At 34.2% G+C, this 25,934-nt stretch overlaps 3 protein-coding genes and 1 non-coding gene across 9 annotated transcripts; 1 reads left to right on the forward strand and 3 right to left on the reverse strand.

The window, feature by feature from the left end:
- On the reverse strand, positions 1 to 72 carry TRNAG-UCC (transfer RNA glycine (anticodon UCC)). Its single transcript has one exon. It is a non-coding gene; the product is annotated as a tRNA-Gly (tRNA).
- A 3,235-nt stretch (positions 73 to 3,307) lies between these two features.
- LOC108193209 (heparanase-like protein 1) lies at positions 3,308 to 7,847 on the reverse strand. 3 transcript variants are annotated; one of them, XM_017359774.2, is made up of 10 exons: positions 7,708 to 7,847; positions 6,969 to 7,242; positions 6,786 to 6,822; positions 6,502 to 6,682; positions 5,899 to 6,047; positions 5,558 to 5,791; positions 4,925 to 5,114; positions 4,699 to 4,824; positions 4,493 to 4,592; positions 3,308 to 3,999 (listed from the first exon to the last, which is right to left on the reverse strand). In XM_017359774.2, exons 2-10 carry the CDS (start codon positions 7,176 to 7,178, stop codon positions 3,607 to 3,609), a joined length of 1,620 nt encoding a protein of 539 aa, XP_017215263.1. In that variant the 5' UTR covers positions 7,179 to 7,242; positions 7,708 to 7,847; the 3' UTR covers positions 3,308 to 3,606. The 3 variants fall into 3 exon arrangements, with proteins under 3 accessions (XP_017215263.1, XP_063937738.1, XP_063937736.1); XM_064081668.1 differs by having other exon boundaries at positions 5,899 to 6,008; positions 7,708 to 7,846; XM_064081666.1 differs by having other exon boundaries at positions 7,726 to 7,816.
- A 1,074-nt stretch (positions 7,848 to 8,921) lies between these two features.
- Positions 8,922 to 22,227, reverse strand: LOC108193404 (uncharacterized). Of its 4 annotated transcripts, none has more exons than XM_064081894.1 (24): positions 21,802 to 22,227; positions 20,695 to 21,054; positions 20,392 to 20,524; positions 19,510 to 19,685; positions 18,897 to 18,970; positions 18,752 to 18,787; positions 18,563 to 18,653; positions 17,960 to 18,019; positions 17,578 to 17,773; positions 16,763 to 16,932; positions 16,226 to 16,327; positions 15,263 to 15,373; positions 15,078 to 15,143; positions 14,360 to 14,458; positions 13,656 to 13,889; positions 13,419 to 13,544; positions 13,179 to 13,274; positions 11,726 to 12,034; positions 11,396 to 11,583; positions 11,228 to 11,339; positions 10,963 to 11,108; positions 10,549 to 10,628; positions 10,130 to 10,305; positions 8,922 to 9,587 (listed from the first exon to the last, which is right to left on the reverse strand). In XM_064081894.1, the coding sequence occupies exons 1-24, from the start codon at positions 22,147 to 22,149 to the stop codon at positions 9,285 to 9,287; spliced, it is 3,792 nt and encodes a 1,263-aa protein (XP_063937964.1). In that variant the 5' UTR covers positions 22,150 to 22,227; the 3' UTR covers positions 8,922 to 9,284. The 4 variants fall into 4 exon arrangements, with proteins under 4 accessions (XP_063937964.1, XP_017215523.1, XP_063937963.1 ...); XM_017360034.2 differs by having other exon boundaries at positions 13,671 to 13,889; positions 16,763 to 16,962; positions 21,802 to 22,226; XM_064081893.1 differs by having other exon boundaries at positions 11,228 to 11,330; positions 16,763 to 16,962; positions 21,802 to 22,226.
- Positions 22,228 to 24,026: 1,799 nt separating this feature from the next.
- LOC108195399 (remorin) lies at positions 24,027 to 25,745 on the forward strand. Its single transcript, XM_017362356.2, has 6 exons — positions 24,027 to 24,183; positions 24,324 to 24,415; positions 24,523 to 24,801; positions 24,978 to 25,134; positions 25,261 to 25,342; positions 25,416 to 25,745. Exons 1-6 carry the CDS (start codon positions 24,149 to 24,151, stop codon positions 25,605 to 25,607), a joined length of 837 nt encoding a protein of 278 aa, XP_017217845.1. The 5' UTR covers positions 24,027 to 24,148; the 3' UTR covers positions 25,608 to 25,745.
- The last annotated feature ends 189 nt before the right edge of the window (positions 25,746 to 25,934 follow it).

A 25,934-nucleotide genomic window follows, 5' to 3' on the forward strand; every position in this document is an offset into this window, starting at 1 on the left:
TGCGTTTGCCGGGAGTCGAACCCGGGTCTATTGCTTGGAAGGCAATTATCCTAACCGTTGGACTACAAACGCAGATGCGTCGAATTCTAGATATATAGAAAATCATGTCTGTGGTATTATTAGCGCTGTTCTGGAATTAATAAATGTAAAGAGAAAAAAGAGCAATAATTTTTTCTTTTTAAATCATCTAGAAAAATCGGTTTTGACAAATAGTATCATTATTCTTTCCAATTTTTAGATTTTTAGTATCTTTTAAAATATATATCACTCTATTTTCCTTTTTTTTATAATAAACATCGAAACACGTGTTTTTGGGCCTGCTTGGGAACAAATATTAAGGATATATGTTATGTATATTATATTATATTTATAATTTTTTAGGATATAAATACTGAGAAAGTGTTTCATATTCATTACGCGATAAAAAAAAAGAACTTATTCCACTAAAAGGTACTCCCTGTGTTTCATATTACATGTCCACTTTTGATAACTAAAAATTGTTTCAAATTAGTTGTCTCATTTCAACTTTCAATGCAATGTAGTCAATAGTTGTATTTCCTAGATGAAATTTATACCACATCCTACTAAATTATATTTTCTAGATCAAATATATCCCACATATTATACTTGGTCAATGCAATAAATACCATAATAAATGAAGGTTTTCTACAAAAGTTAGTTTTTCTTAATATGTGTGATCTGTTCAAAAGTGAACATGTATTATGAAACGGAGGGAGTAAAATTTTATACACGTTTTTTTAGAAATAAGCTCTTATTTCTTGAAAATAAGGTTAGAACTACTTTATAATGCGTGTTCGTCTAAACAACTAAACATAAATTAGTAATTACCTAGTCAATACTCTGTTCTAAAAGTCGGTGATTGATCATGATTAGTCACTGATTAATTCATGTTCCATAATTCATCGAACTGATTAAATATTCAATTATTGAATTAATCATCGGATTAATCTCAGATCAATCCAATTAATCCCCAATTAATCCTTTTCCGTGAACATTAAATAATTACTTTCTAAATATTAAAATATGCAATTGAAATATAATATTTTTCGAATATTTGAAGATAATGTATGATAAAAAAAATTGAAATTAAAATTCATAAAATTATATTTCATATGAATATGAAGAATAAGACTCCACTTTATTATCAACAAAAGAAAAGACTCCACCTTAATTGAATTAGAATATATATAAAAAATTAACTAGATTTTGGGTATGTACTGGATTTTCCCGATATCATTAAAGAGCTATTAAATACATTGTCTATAAAGATATCTTTAATATTCACTAAAATTTTCTAGATATCATAAAAGAGCTATTAAATACATTGTGTACAATATCCACAGGATTTATGCAATCAAATCTCTTTCTTTATCTTCTATTTAAGTCCTCCATTAGTCCTATATAAATTGTATAATTCATCAGTTATCATTCAAGCAATTCATTGTGAATTATATTCAAAATAACACAAAAGATCTCCATATGACCAATTCAACAAAAGTTTGCCTGAGCTTTATATTTATTGTTCTTGTTTGTAACTTATCTTTTCATAATTGTAAGTACATTAAAAAAATACTTTTTAATTAACGTGCAATTATAATGTTTTATATATTTATTCATCTTCACATTTATGTTCTGGATATTGATATTGATTATATACGGGATTACTAGGATACCTGTAAGAATTTTGTAAGATCTATAATTGAATATCATTACATATATGTATATATCCTTGTTTACAGTATTTACATATTTTATTGATGTATTATTTATCAAATATTAAACAAATATTTAAAAACAAGACATTATTCAATTTTTGAATATATTTATTGTATATTTATATAATTACATTATTTCATTATCTAGTGTTCAAAATTAATTTTGTTAATATGTTTTATTTCATGAAATAGGTATGGTGAATGAAGAATCACTCACGGCTCAGCATGGCGAAAATAAAATTTTGAACACTAAAGACCAGGTCAATGAAGTTGCTCATTCGAACAACTTAAAAGGAGGGGGATTTTGCTTGCCGGTGATCCAAGATGGAAAGTTAATTTGGTGTTGTCAGGGAAAACCCTATTGTAATCGAGTTAAATATCAATGTGAGATAATATGTCAAGTATAATTATAATAAAAATTTATCTTATAACTAGAATTCAAATTTAGGTCAATATTGATATGAAAGAATAAAAAAATATCATTTTACTATGATTTTATATACCCATGTTGATAAAATTTTCAAATTATCAAGATTCTACTTTAAGGAATAAAACTCCACCTTAAATTAAAATATATTAGCCTTGAACCTGCGCGTATAGTTTATAAATTTATTATTTTGTTATTTAAATTTTAATATCATTTTCTCGTATTTTAGTATTGATGAATTTAAATTTTAATATCATTTTCTCGTATTTAATTTGTAACCCAAGATAAAGTAATGTTTTTCACTCAAAACACAACTTAAAGTAGCGTGTTGAACATAAAACATCACTTTAAGTAGCATTTTTAAATTTAGAAAAATAAAAATTTTGCCCAAAACACTACATGGTGTGACATTTTATATACACACAACTTACAATTAAAAATGATATTTAGAACCGTTTTTGTGACATATAAAATATTATTTATTAAAATTGTGGTAGAAAGGAGTGTGCAAAAGGAGTCTACACGGTAGGCTACTTCACATTACTCGGCACCCTCAAACAAATGTTTACAAATGTAACCACGCAAAAATTCAGTTTACATGTTTGGCCATTCTAAATCAACAGGGCTCGAGCGGACATAGCGGGAGGAATTTTTTTTTTTTAAAACTGCCTCATACACGGGTGGACACACTCTTGATGTTAAGTGATGTGTACTGAAAAACAGCCTCATACACGGGCCGACACACTCTTGATGTTAAGTGATGTGTCCGCCCCAAACAAACGCGACTTACTAAGTGATCAAGAAACAAAAAAACCCGGTAAATCTTATATTTAGCAGAGACCTCATATATAAAGCACAACCAAATCCGCTAATGCTTCGCGCCTATTAAATGATGTGAGCCCTTCACTCCAATGCATATATTTTATATTTAGCACAAACCTAATATATAAAGCACAACCAAATTTGCTAATGCTTCGCACCTATTAAATGATGTGGGCCCTTCACTCCAATGCATATAGTTATTTTTATCGCCATTTATTTGTTTATTATTATTCTAGTAACCATCACGAACTTTAAATATACTCACTTAACATTTCATACAAATAGAATAACAATCAATTCACCTGCATGTTATATAAAAACAAAAAAAAATAAAATCTGTATATTTCATTGTGGGATATATGCAAGAACTTGCACAACCAAAAGCAAATAAATAAGATTTTGACAATAGATTCATGTATTTCCAACCAAGAAATTTACTTAGACTGATGAAATTTCTAACGAGCTTAGCTCGCACATGTTGGAGAGGCATACGAATCTCCCCATCAATTTGTATAATCAATTACTTACACTAAACATTTGATTATGCAAATGCAACATAAATTACTATAGCCATAAAACCATTTTAACGCAGTACCGGTAGTAAAGGATGCAATGTTGACATCATTTGCAGCCTGGAGCAATGAAGTTGGGCAGTACTATGAACTTAATCGACAAAGGATCAACTGATAACGGAGAACTTGTGTTTACATGAACCGGAGCCAAACTTGGAATATCCCCATCACTTGTAAGAATTAACGGGTCTCCATTAAGAAGCATAATTTTGCTTCGGATATCACCATTTTGCGGAGTTAAGTTGTATTCTTCTCTGTATATGTATACATCTGATGCTTTGACTCCAATCCAAGAAACAGCTTCCTTGAGATGATGCACAAAAGTCTTTTTCCTTTTACTGATTTCCTCTATGGTAACCACTATCCTGCTTGCCGTGTTTTGAACACTCGTTTTAAAAGACGTTTGGTTGCTCAAGTTGATTAGAAGTAAAGTAACACCTGCCTGTGATCATAGAAATGGTATTACTGAGTAAAATAAAGGGAGAGTGCAAATTATCAACAAAGGTTAACGCGTATATGCAAAAATGATTACAAGTAGTTATCTGACTCCAGTCTCAAATTATTTGATTTTTAGCGAACAAGAGCCAACTATATATCATACGTGAGGATTAAAACTATATTTCAGATTTTCGGAACCCTGAAAGAAAAGGCTGGTTTGCTTACATCACTAATATTAAGTATTAGAAATATTTGTTTCAGTGTTAAATAGCTTGTTAATGCATGGATATTGTAGCAGATAGCCAGATAATATAACCTTCACATTATAATCTCACACATGAAATTAACAGACAAAACCAAGCACTTTTAGCAGTTAGGGTTCATTTAGCTTAATTGGCAGGCTGCAAGTTATTTGTGCTGGGCAAATAGCAAATGAAGACTAAAATGCCTGTTACAAAATTTCTTGTTTACAGAAGTCAAGGAGAAAGAATGCTTACTCTTTCCTTTGAACAATGTGCGTAAGACCGCAAATGTGGAGAAGCACTACTCTCAACAGAAAGAACCCCTTTTCCCATAAGCTGATGCCATAATAGTGCACTGTGAAGATAAAGTATAGCAATTGGTGAAAAACACCCCTTTATAACAACCAAGTCTGATGTACTAATGCAAATTTGATTAGAACTATTGTAATCAAGTGCCTTGCCTATAATAATCAGGGTTGGGCACAAAGGTTGTTATATTCAAAAGTCCGTAGTTTCCACCAATCAAGGTCTGCCTGCAATAAACCTTAGTATTGTATTCTGCCGCAATTCCAAGCTGATCCAGATACCTACATTAGCAGCTGATATTGTCAGACGGATTTATAGAGGAATTGCGTTCTTCGTTCAAACAAAGACAAATTGATAATAGATATGAACCAAAAAGATTACCAGAAGCTGTTCACAAAGGTGTCAGAGACATGACGACCACCGCTGTTATAGGCTCCCCCAGATTCTCCGACCCAGGCGGAAGCCCAAGGACCATATTTCTTTATTGTCTGTTCGAGACTGCTAAAAGTCGTTGATACTTTACTCAGGTGGAGTGGGTTTAAAATTTTATCCACAATATTAGGATCAACACCTGAAACACAAAATTGTTTCAATTTGGAACTCACAAAAGTCCATAATTTTTTTAAAATTTCTATTAATTTCGTTCCGACAATATTACATACTAATTTAATAAATAGGGAGTAGGGACTAAAACCATGTCTACAGTCTAGTACACTAAATTGTGCAGTCACAAATGTAACCCTTTTGAAAGGGTCACTGATGGAGCACAATTTCACATACTCACAATATTTCATTTTGCATAAATATGACTTAAAAACATGTTATCATCAAAGTCTTTGGGCCTACCCAGCTGATATCAACCCATGATATATGTTGTGTCACCACTCACCAGTCCTTATAATCCATGCTCCATTTTGCGATAATTTAAATTAGACGTGCATAATATGTAAAGGCATTTGGTAAAATTGTGTTGTGCCAACTCGTGAGGTGTGTCATATGACCAGTCATACATACCTGGTCCTAAGTTGTATATATGATGCGTAATAACATTGACAACGTTTGAACCTGAAACCTCAAGAAGCTTATCATACCACTCCTTTTCATAAAATCCACCTGGTGCAACGAGTAAGGGTTTTGGGTGAAAGTTCTTGTACAACTTGTCTAATATAGCTTTTAGGTTAATAATATCTTTGGCATACTGTTCAGCACCAACGAATGCACCTATTCCCTTGCCACTTAATTCATTACCTGAAGAAGAGCAACAACAATGGACAGGTTAAGGGTGAGATTACAGTAAATGATTGGAAGAGAGTACACAATGAGCTCTAGAACAAAAGAAGGTTATAACAGAATACCAAATTCCCAAGAATCTATCTGGTATCCTTTGGAAATGGTGAAGTTCATAAAATCATGGGCATTGCTAAAATTCCAGTCTCCTCCCCACTCTCTGTGGCTAATCTTGTGTCTACCATATAGTGCATTCAAGCCAAATGTCATTATTGCACTGCAACAAAGTCATGTAATAGGCATTCCGCGACTCAGTACATTTTTTAATCTTTTATGTGATATGTCATTAGACAACTTCATATTGTCTCCAGGGATGGACAAGTTCTAAAACACGTCATGACCTAGCCAAGTTAGGTTAATTGTTTACATTGACTATGAGCGGAATATGAAGTACAGAAAGCGTGCACTAGTGGATGGTGAGGATATAATGGCACTATGTTCGGAAGACAAAGAACATGAGGGATTTATTTTTCTTTATAAGTTTTTAAAGTTGTTGAATGCATGTTACATGTAAATCACATAAAAATAAGTGAATAACTGAACCAAATAATTTCAAGTGATAACTTAACCCTTCTAAGTACGAATAAATATGATAATCACAAATATGACCTTTTCACGTAGACCAATCAGCAAAGAATAAGGAAATTAAATATATATAAGTGATAACTTACCCTGTTTTCATGAAAAAGTTGTTCAGGTCATCCCACCTACTCATGTTTAAACATCCCTCGCTAAATCCAAACAACCCATCTCCTTTTGCAAATGGATGACAAGTGTAGTCCAGATTTCCCATATCATATTTTACTCGGTCTTGCAGAGATCCCCCAACTCTTATTCTTAAACTCTTAAAAGCTGTTTACAAAAAGTGGTCTGATGGTAAGAAAATAATAGTTTACAGCTAAAACCAAAAATTAGAAGTAAGAAGCAAACAATACAACTGGTTGGAGATATGAACCTTCAACAGCTTTCGAAAGCAAAGGATGATTCAAATCCTGAAAAGATTTATAAGAAATATGTACACAGTTTCACTATTATAAGAAACCAAATACCAAACGTACTTCAGCATACACATAAAGTCAAACGCAAGTAATAAATACATACTAAAAACTGAATACAAACTGAATTTGTAAAGCCTTACCAAGTTCATCGCTGATGAAAACCCCCATGGGCAATTGTTGTAGTTACACTTATCATGAGGCCACCAATCAATTGTGGCACATATATAGTTTTCATCCGTTTCAGCAAGTACTACAGTTGAATCGACTACAAGTTCCGCGTGCTCAACATTTTTTCCCAAAGTGGTAGAAAAACACACCACAAAGATAAACAAGTGAATAAACAAACCCATGGGTGGTTCAATTAAGCATACTTCCCTCTAGTCTGATCAAGTTACCCCGACTTCAAAACCATAACTGCCAAAATATAAAATTTTATAAAATTCACTCCCGCGTCCTCATCTCCTTCAACAAATTAAACGTAAAGTACTTAACAATAAGCTAAGCACCGCGACCAACTAGATGTTTACAGTAATCATAATCGCGGAAATTCAATCAGAAATCCTAATGTTGTGGAACAGCTAAAATTTGGACAGGAAAACAGTTGTAACACAAGACATGTAAAAGACAAAGAGGCATACATACAGTCATGCACACATAGTATATAGATGGAAACAATAAAAGTATCATGATATCAGAATCAGACAAGAACAGAACTTGAACTTATAATATAGATTTCTCCACCAAACAACAAATACAAGAAGCAAAAAAACAAAGTGACCGCATTAATTAAGCTAATTGCATGAACCCAGTTCACAAACATAAGTTACACAAGTCTTTATGCATAAAATATAATAAGCTTAGTAAAAAGTAATAAACTACCCAAGATGAAAAAACAACTTGACGATGATGAAGAGGCTAGAAGATCATGCAAGAAGATGAAGCAGAGTGATGTGAACAGGCAGAGCATGTGCATGTCTGAGGAAAGAGGGTTGGGTTTGTTATATGATCAAGTACTGATCAGGTGAAAAAGGAAAATCGCATGTACCCAAAAAAAATCTCGCAAATTTTGATCGGTTCCAATTCAAACTAATAATGACAAATATAAAATATTCAATTAAAATTAATCATCAATATATTTTAGCGATCTATAGTTTTGTGATCCAAAAGGCTACTTATATAGAGTTTTACTCCCAAAACGTCATATCGTGTTATGTTTTGCAGTGATTTTAATATCTACAACATAACGTAATCTAACGTTTTTTCCTAAAAATCGAAAAACTATATTATCTTATATTAATAAATAATATTTTGGACCACACCAAAATTTTTATTTTAGGCATTATCTATACATTTTGTAATTACAGAATCCTTTTTATATAAAAATTGGGACAAGACTTTGGGTGAAAAGAGGATTTAAGACAAGTCCAAAGCAGTGATTAAGAAGGGACAAGTGAAGGTGGATTTATTCTATTACAAGGAGGAATCTAGTGCTTCTTGACGTTCTGAGAAGGGAGTACCGGGGGAGGTTAATTCTAGTATTGGATATTTAGATTAGACGGCTGCAATCAGCCCGTTGGTGTATAAAGTATGAACACATTTTTTCAACTCTTATAAAACTTATTTTCGAAACATAATTGATAGTAATATAGTATTATTAATTTGAAAAAGCGTAATATAATTTCAATTATATTGCTCGTATATAAAATATAATTAGATTTTGTAAATATGGGAAGGGTGAGTTCAATTTCTACAAAAATCATCAATTTTTTAATATAATTGTTTTTATTTTAGGTACAGTCCCTGAGGGTCAGAACCTTTTCTCTATTTTATTTCCATAAATCATGTCCTAAAAAGTAAATTTTGTTGAAAATTTATCGCTGAATAGTTTTTACAGTATACATATTTTCTGTAAGGACCCCCTTGTAAATTACACCAGTTTGAGTGCTCCACTTGCAAGTTGTAAATGATGATGGTTGACCTCATCGTGCGCTCAGTTTTGATTCTGTAAGCTGACGTTGTAATGTTGTACTTCCATACGATTTACTTTTCTTGCAAATAATAAAATCTCACTTAGCAACAAAATATATATATACTAATAATAATAAAATCTACTATCCTCATACTACAAGTGTATAACAGTGATGCGTCGCAATGAATAACAAGAAATGGTTCGGCATCAAAGAACCTGGATGGATTAACAATTTGACATCTCAAAACAAAAAACACCTACCACAGGTTAACAGAACATATGGTAGATGCAGTCAAAGATAAAGGTTATACCTCCAATGAAGTAGGATGCTCCTGACCTGAATTGCTTCACCACTCTCAAAGGTCTCCAGATTTCATGTTCGTTGGCCTCTTCTCTTTCAATTTTTGGCTTCAAAGTCTGATGCGTTTTTGTATTGCTTCACCATTATCAACGTTAATTAAAATGCACCATCAAGGTGGCTAGAATCTCACAATGTTGAATTTCTCTCATGTTCTTGCCTTGCTGTGCTACTATTTTTGGCTACTGAAAATGTACCATCAATGTGTCCGAATTCTGCATTATTGGAATTTCTTTCATGTTCTTCGACTCCAATGCTGATATCTTTTACTATACATGCACTACCAAGGTGGCTAGATTCTGTGGTTTTGGAATTCCTTTCATGTTCCTCACTTCCGCTGTTGATATTTCTGGAATTGCAGTATGAACTGCCAGGAACGTCAATCAGAAGGTCATCCTCGACTGCATCATCTTCAGTCATCTGCTTAGACTCCTGGAATTATGATTTATAAAACAATGTATTAGGTGTATGTAATATGTAGAAGGGTAAAACTACGCCAGAGATCTGACTAATATTGCAGAATGTAATTAAAAGCTGACTTCTGCATGACAACAATAGACCCAAACTCTCAAGTGAGAAATTAACTTGTGTTGTTGGCACAGTTGGTATATATTTATGGGAATATAATATAGATAAACATAAATTATCCAGTGGTATCTTACTGCTGTGAGATTGGACTTGCAAAAATTTAAAATTCAAGATATCACCTTTTCACTTATACAAACACAAGTACGCAGCCCATGACAACAGTAAAGCCAAACTCAAGTGAGAAATCTGTTGTTGGTATTACGAAAACATAACCTAAAAGAAGAGCATCAAATTTCTAAAGAAATTTTAATGCCAAAAGTATGGACTTACAGTATATCCAAAAATTTCAAGAAATCACCAGGTCACTTAAAAATAAAGTATGCAGGCTGTACACCAAACTAGATTACAAATATTTACACCACCTCAAGTCCTGATCATTTACAAACCTTTTCTTCAGAATAGTCCTGTTTCAAGTTCTGAACACTCCTGAGGTCATTCATTAATTCTTTAAGTTGTTTCTTAGCCTTCAACCTTGTAGAGCGCCGTTCGGCACATTGTTCTTTGGTAACACGGGCATGACAAACAACACATAAGGTCCTCATGTTCTCTAATTTGCATTCACCTGTAAAATACAACAAAACTTGCACTTAAATATGAACTTCCCAAATTGCTTGCATTGCGTTGAACGTCCAGACTCCAGACCATATTGCATTGACCAAAAAAAGTGTTATACCTACCTAACAGCTAATTTTAGAGAATTCTCAGGAGCTATCGACTTAAACATACCCCGAGGAGGTTTAAATTGCGAGAACAAAAGGTAAAAATTAAAAATAAAGAACGGTGCTTAGTGCTTTGAAGTACACACCTCCCCCCAAATAAACAGGTACAATGTGGTCTGCATGCCATGCATTGCCTTCACATGGTTCACGGACAAGTTTCTCAAGTCTGTGAAATGGTAAATAGAAATCAGAAGTATTACAGACCCTGATTGGGCAACAAATCTATTCATATAGCAACAACTATTTTTTAGAAAAACAAACAATCCAGATCATAAGCGAGTAATTATATCTTCAATTAATGATTATGATCCCATTAATACATAGTATAGTATCCTTCACATTGATTGCAATATACCTAAATCAAATTTATTGTAAATGCTAGTCTGATCTTGTGTACCACTCTTTATTAAATCAAGGAAGTTAAGGTCAACACATTATTGGGCTATATTGTCTATACAGGAAGTAGACAAAAGATCAGTACACTGCTAACACAAACTTACAATTTCGGTCGAACTGCCAGATCTGGAGCTACTTTCTTGATATATGCTTCTCGCCTCTCTAATGGCAAGCGTTTTATGTGTTCCACAAGTTTATGGCAATCTAGGCGACAGCTAGTGCAGATGCCATGTTCCATTTGAAAAAGGCCCTGGAAACCACATAATTTATTTGCGACAAATGAATTCCAATGCCTCGCCTAATTTATCAGTATCGAACTCTATGGGTAAAATATAACAAAGGCATAAAGTCCCACGTCAAAAGTCTAACCTCACGAAGGGATCTGTTACTAGTTCGTAAACGAAATTCTTCATAGCAGCTCAAATTACAAAAAAGATCCTCGAAATATTCGGGAACTTTAGCATTCTTTCCCCTGAAAGTCCTGAATTTAATATATGTATACACTCGTGAAGGAAAAGACAAGTTTGGGATACATACTTGCAAATAGTTTGACACAGCTTGCAAAGAGGTTCATCTGACAGAGTCCAACCCTGCTCATATACTTTTTCCTTTTTGCCACGACCACTAAAGAGGCTGATCTTACGCCAGACGGCATCTGTTGGTAATGGATAGCTAATCTCATGGAGTGATGTGGTACGCTTCTTGCTTTTACCTTTCAGCAGTCCCTGCCACGATTCATACGAATTGCAAGTTCAACTATATCCTTAGTCGATAAGAGTATATAATACGAGCTCTCTGATAAGTTCAAAAATGTTGACAAAATGATTTAATCTACAGAGAACAAAAAGATTTGGATGTGGTTCGTACCCCTAAATCATGATTAATGCTATTATTCAAGCAGCATAGCTCAACTGATAGAGGAAGCTGTAAAGGCTTAGCAAGCAGTTTCTTCTGTTCAATAGGTCTCAAATTGTTCCATTCTTGGATGAATTCGAGAAGAAAAGGCCTATATCTAGGATCATCTTTGATGCTGTGAGTCATTCTCTGACTACAATCCGCAGAAAGATGCTGAGACTCAAGTTCCTCCGCTCGAAAGTTCTCGAATAGTGGTTTTGGTCTTGTATCCACACCTGGACTGCATGTATAAAGATGAATTCTTCCACTGTACTGGCTAACCTGGAAAAGGAAGATACAGTTGAACCTCAATAAATTAATAAGTTTGGGACCAAATAATTTTATAAATTTAACGAGGTTCAAAAATATGCTGCGTTTATTATGTTGGGACCAGGAAAAATATTAGCTTGCCAAGGTCCACCAGTATGTTACACAACAGAACCTAGTACACGCATGATAATTATAATGATGCAGAACTCATGTTTTCACTATGATAATCGTTTATAATAATTATCAGTATGATCTCACTATAATAATCATCAAAGATTTAACTATATTTCACCACGCATGACGCCATAGCAGAATTTGTGTTTTCACTATGCTCTCACTATGATAATCATCAAAGATTTTACTATATTTCACCACGCATGACGGCATAGCTGAAATAACTTGGGCACCCAATTTTTTTTTCATGCAAGTCAAATATAATCACATGAGATCCAACTCATTGAAAGATTTGAGTATCTGTGGTTCGAAAAACTTCTCTTTGACTTGTTTGGTATTCTATATTCATAACTGACACATTTGCATTTGATCTCACTGTGTTAGTCAATAATATCTAGTGACATACTTAGACTGTTAACTCTGTCCTCAGTAAGTTGCCATTTCCTTTACATTACAAGGCAAGATAAATACATTAAGTATTCACACATAATAACATGTCTCGTAAGAAACTGATGGCCACAACAAACTTGATCACAGACCAGACTAGTTTAAACTTTAAAGTTGATGGATTATGGATCAACTGTCTTCAAAAAAGTCAATAGAAAGCATCAACATAACTTAAAAAGGTACTCAAGCATGGAACTGGCTGCCAAATATAGATTTCAGACTTGTGGTGAATGAAATTCCAAGAAAGCAGGATTTTTGTCCATAATAGGCAGGGCCGCAGGGAGCCGGATCTTTCCAACAGAAACCTTTCTCTTCAGGTTTACTTTAATTGATTTCTCTCGACTTTATAGGAAGTTTCCAATTTCATATAAAAATGTATTCTCTTGTATTCTATCTTTTACTTTGTTGGTATAATGATTGTCCATGCCAAACCAGAATGTGTTATTTACAACAAAATGAGCATATATTACTATATGCATGGACTGATCCATGTGTAAAAGAGTAACAAGAAGTCAGAAAACTCCGGGGACATTACCTCAAAACGGAGAGAATTAATCACGGAAGCTGCTCCAACAAGCCCAGCAGGTTCCACATCACCTTCCTTCGCTATTTCATGAAATTCATTGTTTGCCTATAGTGAAAAGTTGGGATCCACCCCAGCAAAATGAAAGCATAATAAGGAAAAGTAGAATTAACACTACATGAAGAAGTAAACGCGTAATTAGGAAGAATGTGACTACTATTAGGTGCTCTTAGCAATAACTGGAAACAATACCCTCTCTGATTTATCTTTGGCTTCTTTGACATCAATTTCAGAATGCAGAGAAAGTCTTGTGCAAATTTCTTTTTCATTTTTAAGAGCAATTTCTTTCGATCCTTCAGTTGGATGAAAACTAGCAGCCTGTGAATAAAATCAAGTTAACGCCGCGTCTTAAAAATAGAAGATGGGGAGAAAAATGAAATGCAATAGTGACTGAACAGAAGTACTAACTTTTTGACATAAAAAAACCACCTGATTTTCGATTACCTTTAGAGGTGAACTTCCATCACTATTGTTCTTTTCATCATATCTCTTGTATTCATCTACTGGGCCAGATGCTTGATCAGGATGCAAGTTCTGATCAATGCTATAAGAACACTCCCTAAGCTCGGCCGCAGGGTGCTCAGTAGTTGATGACACAGGTGGAAGTTCATCTTCCATTAAGTTTGTTCTTCCAGTTGCCCCAAGATGAGCAACACTATCTATCTGTCAAACACCATAATATAGAGTTGAAAAGATTTTGTTATTAATAGCATTCTCATTCAAGCAATAGTCTCCACCTCTAAAAGAATTAATGTATTATAATTCACAATAATATCCTAAACAGACTACAAGGCTACAAATGATTTAGCTTCTATGTGGGACAGGGAAATTAAAAATGAAGAAAGTAAGAGTAAAGTGAAGCTTCTCGCTCACACTTTATAAGGGTATTAGAAAATAACTGTCTGAGATACCATGAACTAAGAAAAAAAAGGCACGCAAGCACTCACAAAAGGAGCCTTGACATTAGATAATTAGTGCTATAGCATGACGTAAAATGTTAGGCCAGACTGTATCAGTTTTAGATGTATCACAAACATGACATATTAAGTTAGACTTTTACCAATAATGCTATATCAAAATTAACTGCAGCAATTTTCCAACATAATTTACAGATCAAAATAGAATATAAGCACCTTAATCTCATGTATGGCATCATACTTCCCATTCACAGTTGATGAAACACGGTGCAAACTCTTATTCAATTTCTGCCACCTAGACTCATCCGAAGTATCCTGAAACAAAGATAACTAATGAATTTCTGGAATAGTTTTTGGGATATTCTCTATGGTACCACTGTACAATTGGCTTTTTCGAATGGTACCATCACAATTTTTGCTTCTATCTGTAGTAACACTGAACATTTGGTTTTCTACATATAATTCCCTTATGTTAAGTAAAATTAAGTAAAATGTCGTAGAATTAATTTAGATTGTAAAACATATTGTATATTTGAAATCTTTGTGAAAAGATACATGTAATAGACCCATGTAAAACAGAGGAAAAGTGAAACAGATATTAATGGTCAAAGTTCGGTTATGAATTTTGGGCATATATCTTACTTAATTTCACTCTATTTTACATTTTTAAGGTCTTCTGCATGTATTATTTTATTAAGATTTTCAATATAAAATTAAATTTACAGCCCAAAAAAATTCTATTACATTTTACTTAATTCTACGTAACATAAGGGGTAAAATATGTAGAATACCAATTGTATAAGGTTACCAGAAACAGAAGCAGAAAATGTGATGGTACCATTAGGAAGAGCCAATTTTACAGCGGTACCATAGAAATTATCCCAGAGTTTTTCGTAATAGGTAATAAGAAGGTATATAGCGTAAGATCAATCACCTTTGCACAAAAGATATATATGTTGACTGCTTTTGTTTGACCGCGTCTATGGGCTCTATCTTCAGCCTTAAAAAGTTTAAAAAGGTAAATAAGAAGGATTTTAAACTAATCAAAGTAGTGATAAATTAAAGAAAATTTTATACAGGTATTTTTATGAACTCAATTATAATTATAATGGAAGTTACCTGTAGCAAATGAGCTGGTTCCTTTGGCAACTCTAAGAATACAACATTATGTGCTGCTACTAGATTAAGTCCAGTGCCTCCAGCAAGTATTCCAACTAGTGCTATTTTGACCTGAAAATATGTGCATTCTATTTTATTACACCAATCATGGAGCAAATGAAACATTTGTACCAGAAACAGTTTAGACTTGCCATTAAATCTTATAAAATGATATCACCAGTCTAGTGTACCTCTGGAAAACCAGTCAAGTAAAATTCAGTAGCATATAGTAAAAGATCATTGCAGTATTTGTGCGACAATATTTTACGACCAGTCTACTAAACTCGCACTAGTCTTTGTTAGACGTCTGCATGTTCATTGTTCTTGGGTAGACAACTTTTAAACTAGTCATTGATTTCAGAACTATTTTACTATTATCATATAACAAAAAGGAATAGCGGTTGATACTTGGTAATTGTTACCCAGTCTTGGCTGGAAGTGTCCAGCACAAATACTTGTACAAGTGTCAGAATCAGCAATATCTTGGAAATTTAACATGACTTTGGTCTAATATAACCTGTTTGTCCATATCCATGTCAGATTGTCGAGTGTCCGCCAATATACTCAAGGCACAGGGTAAATGAGCTTGGTAGTAGTAAGCCATAGTGCATTGAGAATATTCAGATTAATTCTGCTATCTAGTCCCGATATAATATTAAGACAGATGCATCAGGTAGAAATTGCAGACAACTTCAGATGAAGTTCAACTCAAACCACCATTATCTTTTGTCCCTAACAAAACTAAAAAAAATGAATTACCTCCACATTAAGATAGCAGACCTTAGAGGTGAATTTGGAAGAGAGTATATATTAAAATCGTGTAAGATAGACAGTATACATATAACAGAAACAATTAGAATATGAACATGCCCAATTCTGAAAGTATACACACAGAAATATGTAAGAACATGAGAATTAAAAGACCTTTTTTGATGTTTGGAAAGATTGAACAGCCAACTGCCTATCTCTTTCAAGTATACTCCCATCAATACGAACAAATTCAATTCCTTTCTCACAAATGAACTCCTACATTGAAAAATAAAGGCAAAGAATAATTGGATAATATTCTATTCTCAGTGGAAGAAATCCTTAACTCGAAACTAAATTGACAGAAGAAAATAATATTCTTGTTCCTAGTACAAATACAAGAGTATATAGAACAACCTATCGACATTTATACAGTTTACATCAAAGGATCCAATGGTCATACAAAACTTTCTGCAGTAACAATTTTTTCCATTTAATAAGTGTAAAATTAATAGACAAATGAAGCCTGCACTGTACAGTATACCTGAGAAATATACAACATTTTCTATAATGATTAGCCCATGATTCAAAAAAAAAAAAAAAAAGTCAGAAAAATTACATGTCTTTACACAATAGACTTTACTATGTTTGTAAGGCTGATTGGCATAAATCAATCAACATTATGCATAGATTTTGGCAAAAGAAATCTCTTACCTGTACTGCATCTAAAACTTTATGGTGATGGGCAAAAACTATCATTTTATGAGAACTGATGTTTTTTTCAGTATCTTCATCTGCATTAAGATCTGCGATGATTGGATGAATAGAAAGCCACTCACGAAACCCTGACAACTTTGCCAAACCAAGTTCTTGGTCTGTAATATCTGTTGAAAATTTACAACCATCTGAATTGCCTGAAAGCAGAAAGTATACAAAACTAAAGTCTTAAATAAGGAAAAGTTTGAGCAGAATCAGTGATATGGTGTATCACTTTATCTTTTTATATCAAAATTGACACACAATTTATGCTGGCAACAGACAAAACTGATGCTTCCGCAGGATATTGCTTACCTATGTGAGAAGAATAGAAGTTAAATTGATGGTAGTGGAAAACAAAAGTGTGGTCAGGACAGACTAATACAAAACAGTTTTGGCAGGAGAGGGAGGAAGGCTGTATATTACCATGTCTGAAACTCTTGCGAATAAGGAGATGGTTTTGACCATTCTAGACAAAGAAAAAGATTAAATCCAGCTAATCATCTAGAGATGATTTTAAGTTTTCAGAGAGCAAAAGATAATTACAGGTAGGCTGCCAAAAAATTTCAATTGCTAACAGGGGCTTTCGTGTAATTCTAAAGACTAGTAACATCCTATCTGAAGCATTTCACAAGTATGACATTCGGACATAAACAATTAAGGTTTAGCTGCAAAATAAAAATCCTTAAGCGTAACAGATGAAAACAATAACTTAGTCCACATGCTTCAATCACAAAGAGTTGCTGGGATAAATAAGATGAGATCATATATACCTGCAGATTTATCATCATTAGGTTTATCAGCACTATCGAGTGATTCATGCTCGGAGTTTTTGTTTGTAGAAGTGTCTTCCACAACTTTGGTAACACCCCTCGCAAAGTCAAAATCAGATTTCTTCAACGCCAAACTTATAACTTGTCTACGCTTGGGTGGCAATTGCATCAGCACGTCTTCCTTCAAGCGTCTAATCTATTGTACATGTTATGGCAATAAAAAGATTCTGAAAATATTATTTAAATGAAAAAGAAAAAAACAAGAGAATGACTATTGAACCAGGACCTGAAGCCAAGCGGCAAATATTTTCATAAAAATATCAAGGATTACTTTTAAAAAGAAATTAAAATAAACAATAAGAAATAATAAAGAAGAGCATACCATAACACTTTGCTTTAGTAACACATTCAGTTCTTCCAAGCGAACTCCCCTTGAGTAATCCTGTGAAGTGGGAAAACAATTGAACAATAATATGCTACCTTCAAAAAAATTAAAAGGTCTGCATAAACTGTAAATATATATCGGTAACGATACGGCATAGCCAAACACAAGACTATGATGCACAATTGACAAAAAACTATTTAGGTTATACATCTAATTAGCAATAAGCACAATATTAAAATTAATGATGAATAGTTAAGTGATTTGATGAAGAAAGAGTGCCGCTGTAAATCATATCAATGTAAATGATTTTCTGCAAATAATTATAATTAAACAATAACCAATTAGAGAATAAAGGGTTTCTTAACTGAACTCATCTAACTGTTTGGGGATTTTTTGCTATGAGTTATATAGTTCATTTGATCTCTTTAATAAAAAAACATTCCATGTGTAATTTAACATTTAAAAGGGGGTGTACAAAATTCAACTGCGCCTAACTTAAGTTAAAAAAAAAATTATTGAATGCCTATATAATAGATTATAGCATGTTATACTTGACCCTTATCTTAAAAGTTAGCTTCTTAGAAACAGTCAATTCATTACCTTGTAGACCTTCCCTTGAATACCACGAAAAGATTTAACTGAGCAGTAGTTTTTTGCGAAGTCATACTTGTCCTTTCCAAGTAAACCTGGCCTAATATGAAGTAGCACAAAATATTACGGTAATAAGCACCCAAAACAGAGACAAAACAAATGTAATCAGGAAGGAATAGAAGACAGAAGGGAAATTACCATAACATATTTATCTGATGAAATATGTCATATGGCCTATGATCACCTAGGAAAATATGCATCATAAGACAAAAATACTTTGTAACAGATAAAGTAACATTATAAACAAGTAACAACATTGGTAATTTCATGCCTCTGCTACAACCTGGATAAGGAAGGCGTCCCCGAAAGTAGAACTGTATGCTTGGCCGTTCTTGCCACATCAAGAACAGCTTTAATCTGTTTTGGTTAGCGATAAACTGTTCAGAAATTATATTAAAGAGAGGAAAGGGTAATGGAAAAACAAAGAAAAGTAATTATAGTATAACAAAGTACAAAGACTACTATAGAAATCTCAAAACTATGATAGACATTGGATACATAACAACTTTCTCAGATCCGTTCATTAAGTACAAACAGTTCAGAAACAAGAAGAAAGGCTATAAATAAAAAAGATTTTTAGAGTACTTTCATTTACGTGTCTCTTTCTATTAAATAAACAAAGGGCATAATCACGAAATACATACTCTCCGTCCCACTTTTCTAGTCCCCATTTCCTTGTTTCTTTTACCAGAAAGGTTGTCCATATTAAGTTAATATGGTAAATTACATGTTAAATTTGTAAATTTTTCTGAAAATAAATACACTTTTTTGGTAACATATAGTTTATTTATTATGATTGAATAAAACGTGGGCTTTGACAGGGGGACGAGAAAACATATTAATATACCAACATAAGTTTAAGATAGTCCTGTGGAAACACCAACAGATTACATTACCTCATCTGATTCTGATATTTGCTTTGAGCACCGCACATGGTGTGATTCATCAACTATCAGAACAGCCCAATCTTGTTGTGACATGCTCTTACGCAAGCGGCTAAGCATCGTATATGAAGTAATGACAACTTTTGGACATTTTACAAGGCGAGCAGGATTGTTTAGATGGCCAAAAACTATTAAAAAAAAATGTAGTGTTAGTGCAGTATTGTGTATAAAGATGCAAGTTATACCATGAATACTTTAATGCAGCTGCACAAGATGCAAAACCTCTCAATAAGCAATCACATCTCCAGTTCCCCATGCAGATGATGAAAATTTTCAATTTGCATAAAATGCTTACTTATTGCTAGAGGTAAAAGTATAAATCAAATCCAATTTGTTGTTATATCTTGGCAAAATTTGCCCTAAGTTGTACTTTAATATATGATATGCATTTCCGCGAATGAGAGCTAGAGTATACACCATTTTGTAATGGAAACACCATTAACACATAAGAGGCAAAATCTGTCTTTGTTCTTTAAGAAAAACAGTTAGTTTCGTATAACATAACCAACTGACGTCACAGATTACACAGAAATACGATACAGAGAACGTGTGTAAAGCAAAATGTACATAGGATATATAACAAATAGAAGCTGCAAGAAAACGGAATCAACATAATAAACATTAAACGACTCTCATCCGTCCATCATCGAAATAAGATGTCAAAAGAATTATTTAACACCAAAGCCAAAAGTTACTAATAAAATTTTTACTGGTGTGCTATAGCCTATATATATGTCACCAAGTGGGCCAGTGGATCCGTCCTTCCTGGTATATAAAAGTAAGTAAGACGGTAAGTAATAATATATTATATGCACAATTATTTATGAGCATTACCAAGATGAATATCACAGGGCAAACAAGTAGGTAGCCAGTGCTCAAACTCTTCTGCCCAAGCATATCTTAATATAGCTGGGCAAACAACAAGAACAGGACCTTCATTCAAAAAACAGCCTGCAATTGCAATCGCCTGAGAATAAGACAGAGACCAAATCAGCAACAATGCTTGCACAGAAATTATATATTATAAAATAATCGGAACCTTAACTTTGTTATATGCGGAAACATTACAGTTCACAAGCCCCTCTTTATGATAAAACATGAAAAATAATATTGAAACATCATCATCATTATTATTACCTGGAGTGTTTTACCTAGCCCCATTTCATCTGCAATAAGACACTTACCACCCCTTCGTAATCCAAACCTCACGCCTTCATGTTGAAAGGGCAGTAAAGTATCTAACAAAAAATTTGGAAGCCTCTGTAACAACTCATCAACCTTCTCATCAGACAAATGTTCTGGCCTACAAGGTGTCCAACGCCCGGAACTGAAAGAATCCGATAGTTTCACCACAACATTTAGTGTTGACCAAGGTACTTCTTCACACTGAATATGCTTGGACATCTTAAAACACCTCAACACCGCATCATAGTCTCTCAGTTTGTAAACACATGCCTTTCCACCACCAGTGTTCTGAGTGTAGTGTGATTGCATAATCTAGTAACACAACAAAATTAAATCAATTACAACATACAAATATGAAAAAACTGCTAGAGTTCCCAAATAATAGTATGCCAAAATGAATATCAGTTGCTCAAGTGGCAAATTTAATCCACTATACCTCTGTTCATATAGGTATAACTAATTACAATTCGATGTGTAAGCACATTTGTGATCCGTTTAAGGGTGATTCTGGAAATCCTAGCATTTCACTTCTAATATACGACATAATACTATCTCTCCCCCTCCCCCTCCCTTGTTAAGTGACCAATTCTCCTAAAACCTCAAGGTGTTAGGAGGAGGGCTTACCAGAATCATATTGTATTCTAACATCCCTCTCCTCTCTCTCTCCCTCTCCTCTTTCTCTCTTCCTCTCCTCTTTCTCTCTTCCTCTCCTCTCTCTCTCCCTCTCCCCTCTCTTACCCTATGTGTCCCCTCCCTCTCCCTCTCCCTCTCCCTCTCCCTCCCTCCCCCTCCTCTCTCTCTCTCCCTCTCCTCTATCCCTCTCCCTGTCCTCTCTCTCCCTCTCTCTATCACTCACTCTTCCCCCTCCCTCTCTCCCTCCCCCGCCCTCTCTCCCCCCCTCTCTCTCTCTGTTCATAGTTTAGTGTGATGGCACAATCTAATATCATATCCAAACATACAAACCCAAAACATCAAAATTAATAAAATGCATCGAGAACCAAACATACAAACCCAAAACATCAAAATTAATAAAATGCATCGAGAAAAAGAGGAAATTACAGAGGAAAGACAATCATCAATAATCTCCAGACACGCAGCTTCACCAGGAAACGCCAAACCCTCCACCGCAACCGGAGTAACCGAAAACGAATCAGCAGAGCAAATCTCAAGCCTAACACGAAACCTATCAGCCAACTGCACCGCTTCTTTCAAAACCCGACCCGACAAATCAGGACGAGGCGGACACTTAAACGAATCAGTCGAAGAGTTCGGCTCAGGCGACACTTTTCGACACTTAAAAAGCTTCCAGGGGTCGTGATCGGAGACGCCGCGTTCACGCCGCTTCGCCAGCGCGGCTAACCGGTTCAATTCGGATCGCTTTCGCTGTTCTTCGGTGATTTGCTGCATCTTCGATTTCTAGGGTTTGGAGAAAGGGTGTTTGAAGAGGGCGGGAAAGTGTTTGTGAAATAACAGAGGAAGAAGATAAGAGATGGTGTGAATTTAAGGATTGTTACTGAGTTGCTGTAACGGTAAAATTTATTGGTTTTTGGAAAGTTTGTTTTCGAAATCCAAATTTAAATCAAATCGCCTGGGAGCCGTTTGGTGAAAAACCCGATTAACAAAAAACATTACTCGTTCAAATCACAAAAGATTATTTTTCTTTTTATTTTTTGAATAAATTACAAACATTATTTCCATATTTAATATTTAATTTATAACACACATGTATTAAAAATATTTATATATACTATATTTATATTTCTTAAAATATGTATTGAAAGATAGATTTTTATTTATCTCTTGACATGAGAAAATTTATGAGATAAAAATAAATTTTAGAAGTACTTGATAAAATTGTATTTGATGAAAACAAAGATATGCAGAGAGGTTTTATTCTTCGGAAAATGATACTCCCTCCGTCCCACTCATTTCTTTACACTTTCCTTTTTGAGATATCCTATCCAATTCTTTATATTTCAAAATTCAGTCTTTCGAATATGTGTCCAAGGGCATAAAATAATCATTAAATTCTATAAAAATGATCTATTCTGATTGGTGGAGTTGATGTGATTGCAGGAGGCCATTATCATTTGTTATTCATCCACCAATCAAAAAGAGCTACTTTTATTGGACTTAGGGACTATTGTGTGCCCTTGGGCACACCATAGAAAATCCCTTCAAAATTTACCAAGAATAGTTAATGGGCCCCACCACTTCTCCATTTTTCTTTTCTTTTCACACTACTTTTACTGCACTATCTTCTTTTTATACATTAAAAATCAATGGGTCCCATCACTTCACCCACTTTTTTTCCTCTTTTCCACTATTTTATACATATTTCTTAACCTCCGTGCACAACCCATTTAATAATAAATGGGATGGACGGAGCGAGTATCAGACTTGCATATGTTAAGCATGCCGTCAACGTTCATCAGTCAGGAGTAAGAAATATTGATAGTATTAATTATATACTTGGATTAAGCAAAAATGTCATTTTTAAATTTGTTATAATAAAATATAAATTCTAAAATTAATTGTTTTAAAAATGATTACTTTTTTTACATAGAAATCCGCGGACGCTGCCCTTCGGGTGTTGAGTGATATTTGTAACTAAACGAACCGATTTAATTTTTGATTCACTTTTTACGGGTGCTAAAACTACATAAAAAATATTAGGATTTTCTCAAGTATGACGTTTAAAGACAATTCTGTTAAATCTCATAGAACAGAGAAAACTGTTAATAGTGCTCACAAGTCACAAAAGTTGATACCTTTCTCCACCATCTGGCAAGCTGGGGCTTTTAAAGAAGTGCAACAATCATGAATATTCCAATGTCATCTTTCAGAATAGTTTCCAACACATTATCCACAGTTCTACTGATTCTCATTTCTCAATATATGCTCTGTTATCCGGTATGACAATCAGCCAATCAGGGTCGGTGAATAACATGTGCAAACAGTCCCACGGCACAGGCCTTCTAACAATGCGAGGAGTACATGTATTGGCTTTGTACCAGCTCAAAACCTGCATTTCAAGGAATAATACGAATCAAGAAAGAATAATACAATGTGAACTCTATTCGAATATCATTAGGCCTTGCCAAAGTATTAAGTTTTACGCCATGTTTCAATGACTTACAGCAGAGGATTCCTCTTCTGCTGTTACTATAAAGGGAAAAAAAAGTGTTTCTGATGTGTATGGGGGTAGGGTGAAGACAGTAAGTTTCATGTTTCGTGCATGCAAAGCATATTGAACTTTGCTTTCCTGCCTGCACAGTTACATGTGCGGTACATAATTTACAGACCTGCAAGACTTGTTTGCCAGGCTTTCTACGTAAACAATTTTCTTGATTCTCAATCACTATAAAACCATTCAGCTTTCGTATTAAGGTGTCGTGGTAAGAGAATGGAAAACTTGATCAAACAGCAGCAGCAGAAGAGGTATGTTACCATTCAATGCAGCAAGGAAACATATGAAGCTTATTTTGCATGGAAGATTAATGCAGCATTTTAAATTCTACATTTTCTCACTTTCATATTTTTAACAACACTCAAAAATCATATTGCATGCTTTATGATAGGGTGAAAAATTCTGGAGGACAAGCCGGCAGGGAAGTAGCGAATGCTAGAGGAACAAAGCTACCACTGCAACAAACAGAATCCTTCAAGAGAGGTTTTTCCAAATATTTAGAATTAATTTTCATACTTGCTGTTGTGATTGTCTGCAATACTGTATCTGTAATGGGCTTAAGAGCTATAACTTTGTTCTGTTTTGGGTAGATAAAAGGACACAAAATTGGTTCCAGAGGCAATTTTCTAACCAAATGAGTCCTGGCTATGACTCTGAAGACGGTGATCATGCCACAGCAATTGCAGCAGCTACATTTGCCATATATTCAAACGACGAATCAAGGGGAGGCTACAACCAGAAAATCAATAGACAGGGTCCTAATTCCCCGTCCCCCAGGGTGAACACCAGAAAAGAAGACCCCATTCGGTTTCCAGAACCAGGTAGGGTATCTAGACGCCCATCGAGTAACAATACCAGAGGAAGACAAGGTAAACGTCACATTCTAAGCTTGCCTGTAATCTTTAAAATTGGGTTTAGTAAATGAGTTATCGAGCTAATATGAGACATTTGCATGTCAGTTGTTACCTGGTTTCCTTTACATTGAACAAATTATCAAAAAGGAATATCTCAATATGATAGATATAATGTTTATTTGAGTTTGTAGATTCATCAATAAGAAGACCAGGGGGACGTGAGTCATCTAGGCCAGCAACTCCCGCTACTGAAAATGAAATACTTATCCGAAGTTCTACCCAGGGTAGAAATGGAAACACCAGAGCAGAGGCTTGGGAAAAAGCCGAGAATGCAAAGATTCAAAAACGGTAATGTTTTTTGAGTTTGCAGTCAATCAAATTAGATGATTTTGTATGAAAGATTCATATAAAATGGGGAAAAAAAGGATAATGTACGAGCTAATAGTAGCATCCATTTATTTCTGCACAATTTAGGTATGAGAAGATGAGTTCCCATATTCTTGCTTGGGAGAATGAGAAGAAACAGAAAGCAAAACTTCAAATGGAACGGAGAAAGGTTAACAATGACTCCTGATCTTTTTACTCAGTCTACGGGGAAAATTTACTGACAAGAAGTTGTTGTAATGCAGGGTGAACTAGAGCGGAGAAGGGCAAGAAATTCACAGCATTACCAATTCAAACTAGCCAAAATTGATAATATTGCTGAAGGAGCAAGAGCACAGCTTGAAGAGAAAAGGAAAAACGACAAGATTAAAGTGCAAGAACGCGCAAAGAAGATGAAATCATCTGGGAAAGTTCATACCTCTTGTTTATGCTTCTGAATGCCCCGACCCATCACATAATGTAATTTACAGTATTTAAAAGTATATGTGTGTAACTTAAACATTTAAACTCTATAGGTAATCAAGTATATAATTATACAGGAGTGCTTAGTTGTAATTCGTATGACTTTCTTCTCACTGTTTGTTTAACTACTTGAACCTCCCACTGGACTTGCATAAGTAGGTTCTGGATTTTTTTCGTATAATTATATCACTGTTTCTTCTGCATAACGGTTGTGTGGTATCCAGCGAGGATGTTTTTGGCTTCAGGATCCTTGCATGGTTCTCAGAAGCGGATTTTATTTCAATTTTCAGCTGGTGGTGATG

Source organism: Daucus carota, chromosome 7 (assembly GCF_001625215.2).
Source record: "Daucus carota subsp. sativus chromosome 7, DH1 v3.0, whole genome shotgun sequence".
In the NCBI taxonomy this organism is placed as follows: domain Eukaryota; kingdom Viridiplantae; phylum Streptophyta; class Magnoliopsida; order Apiales; family Apiaceae; genus Daucus; species Daucus carota.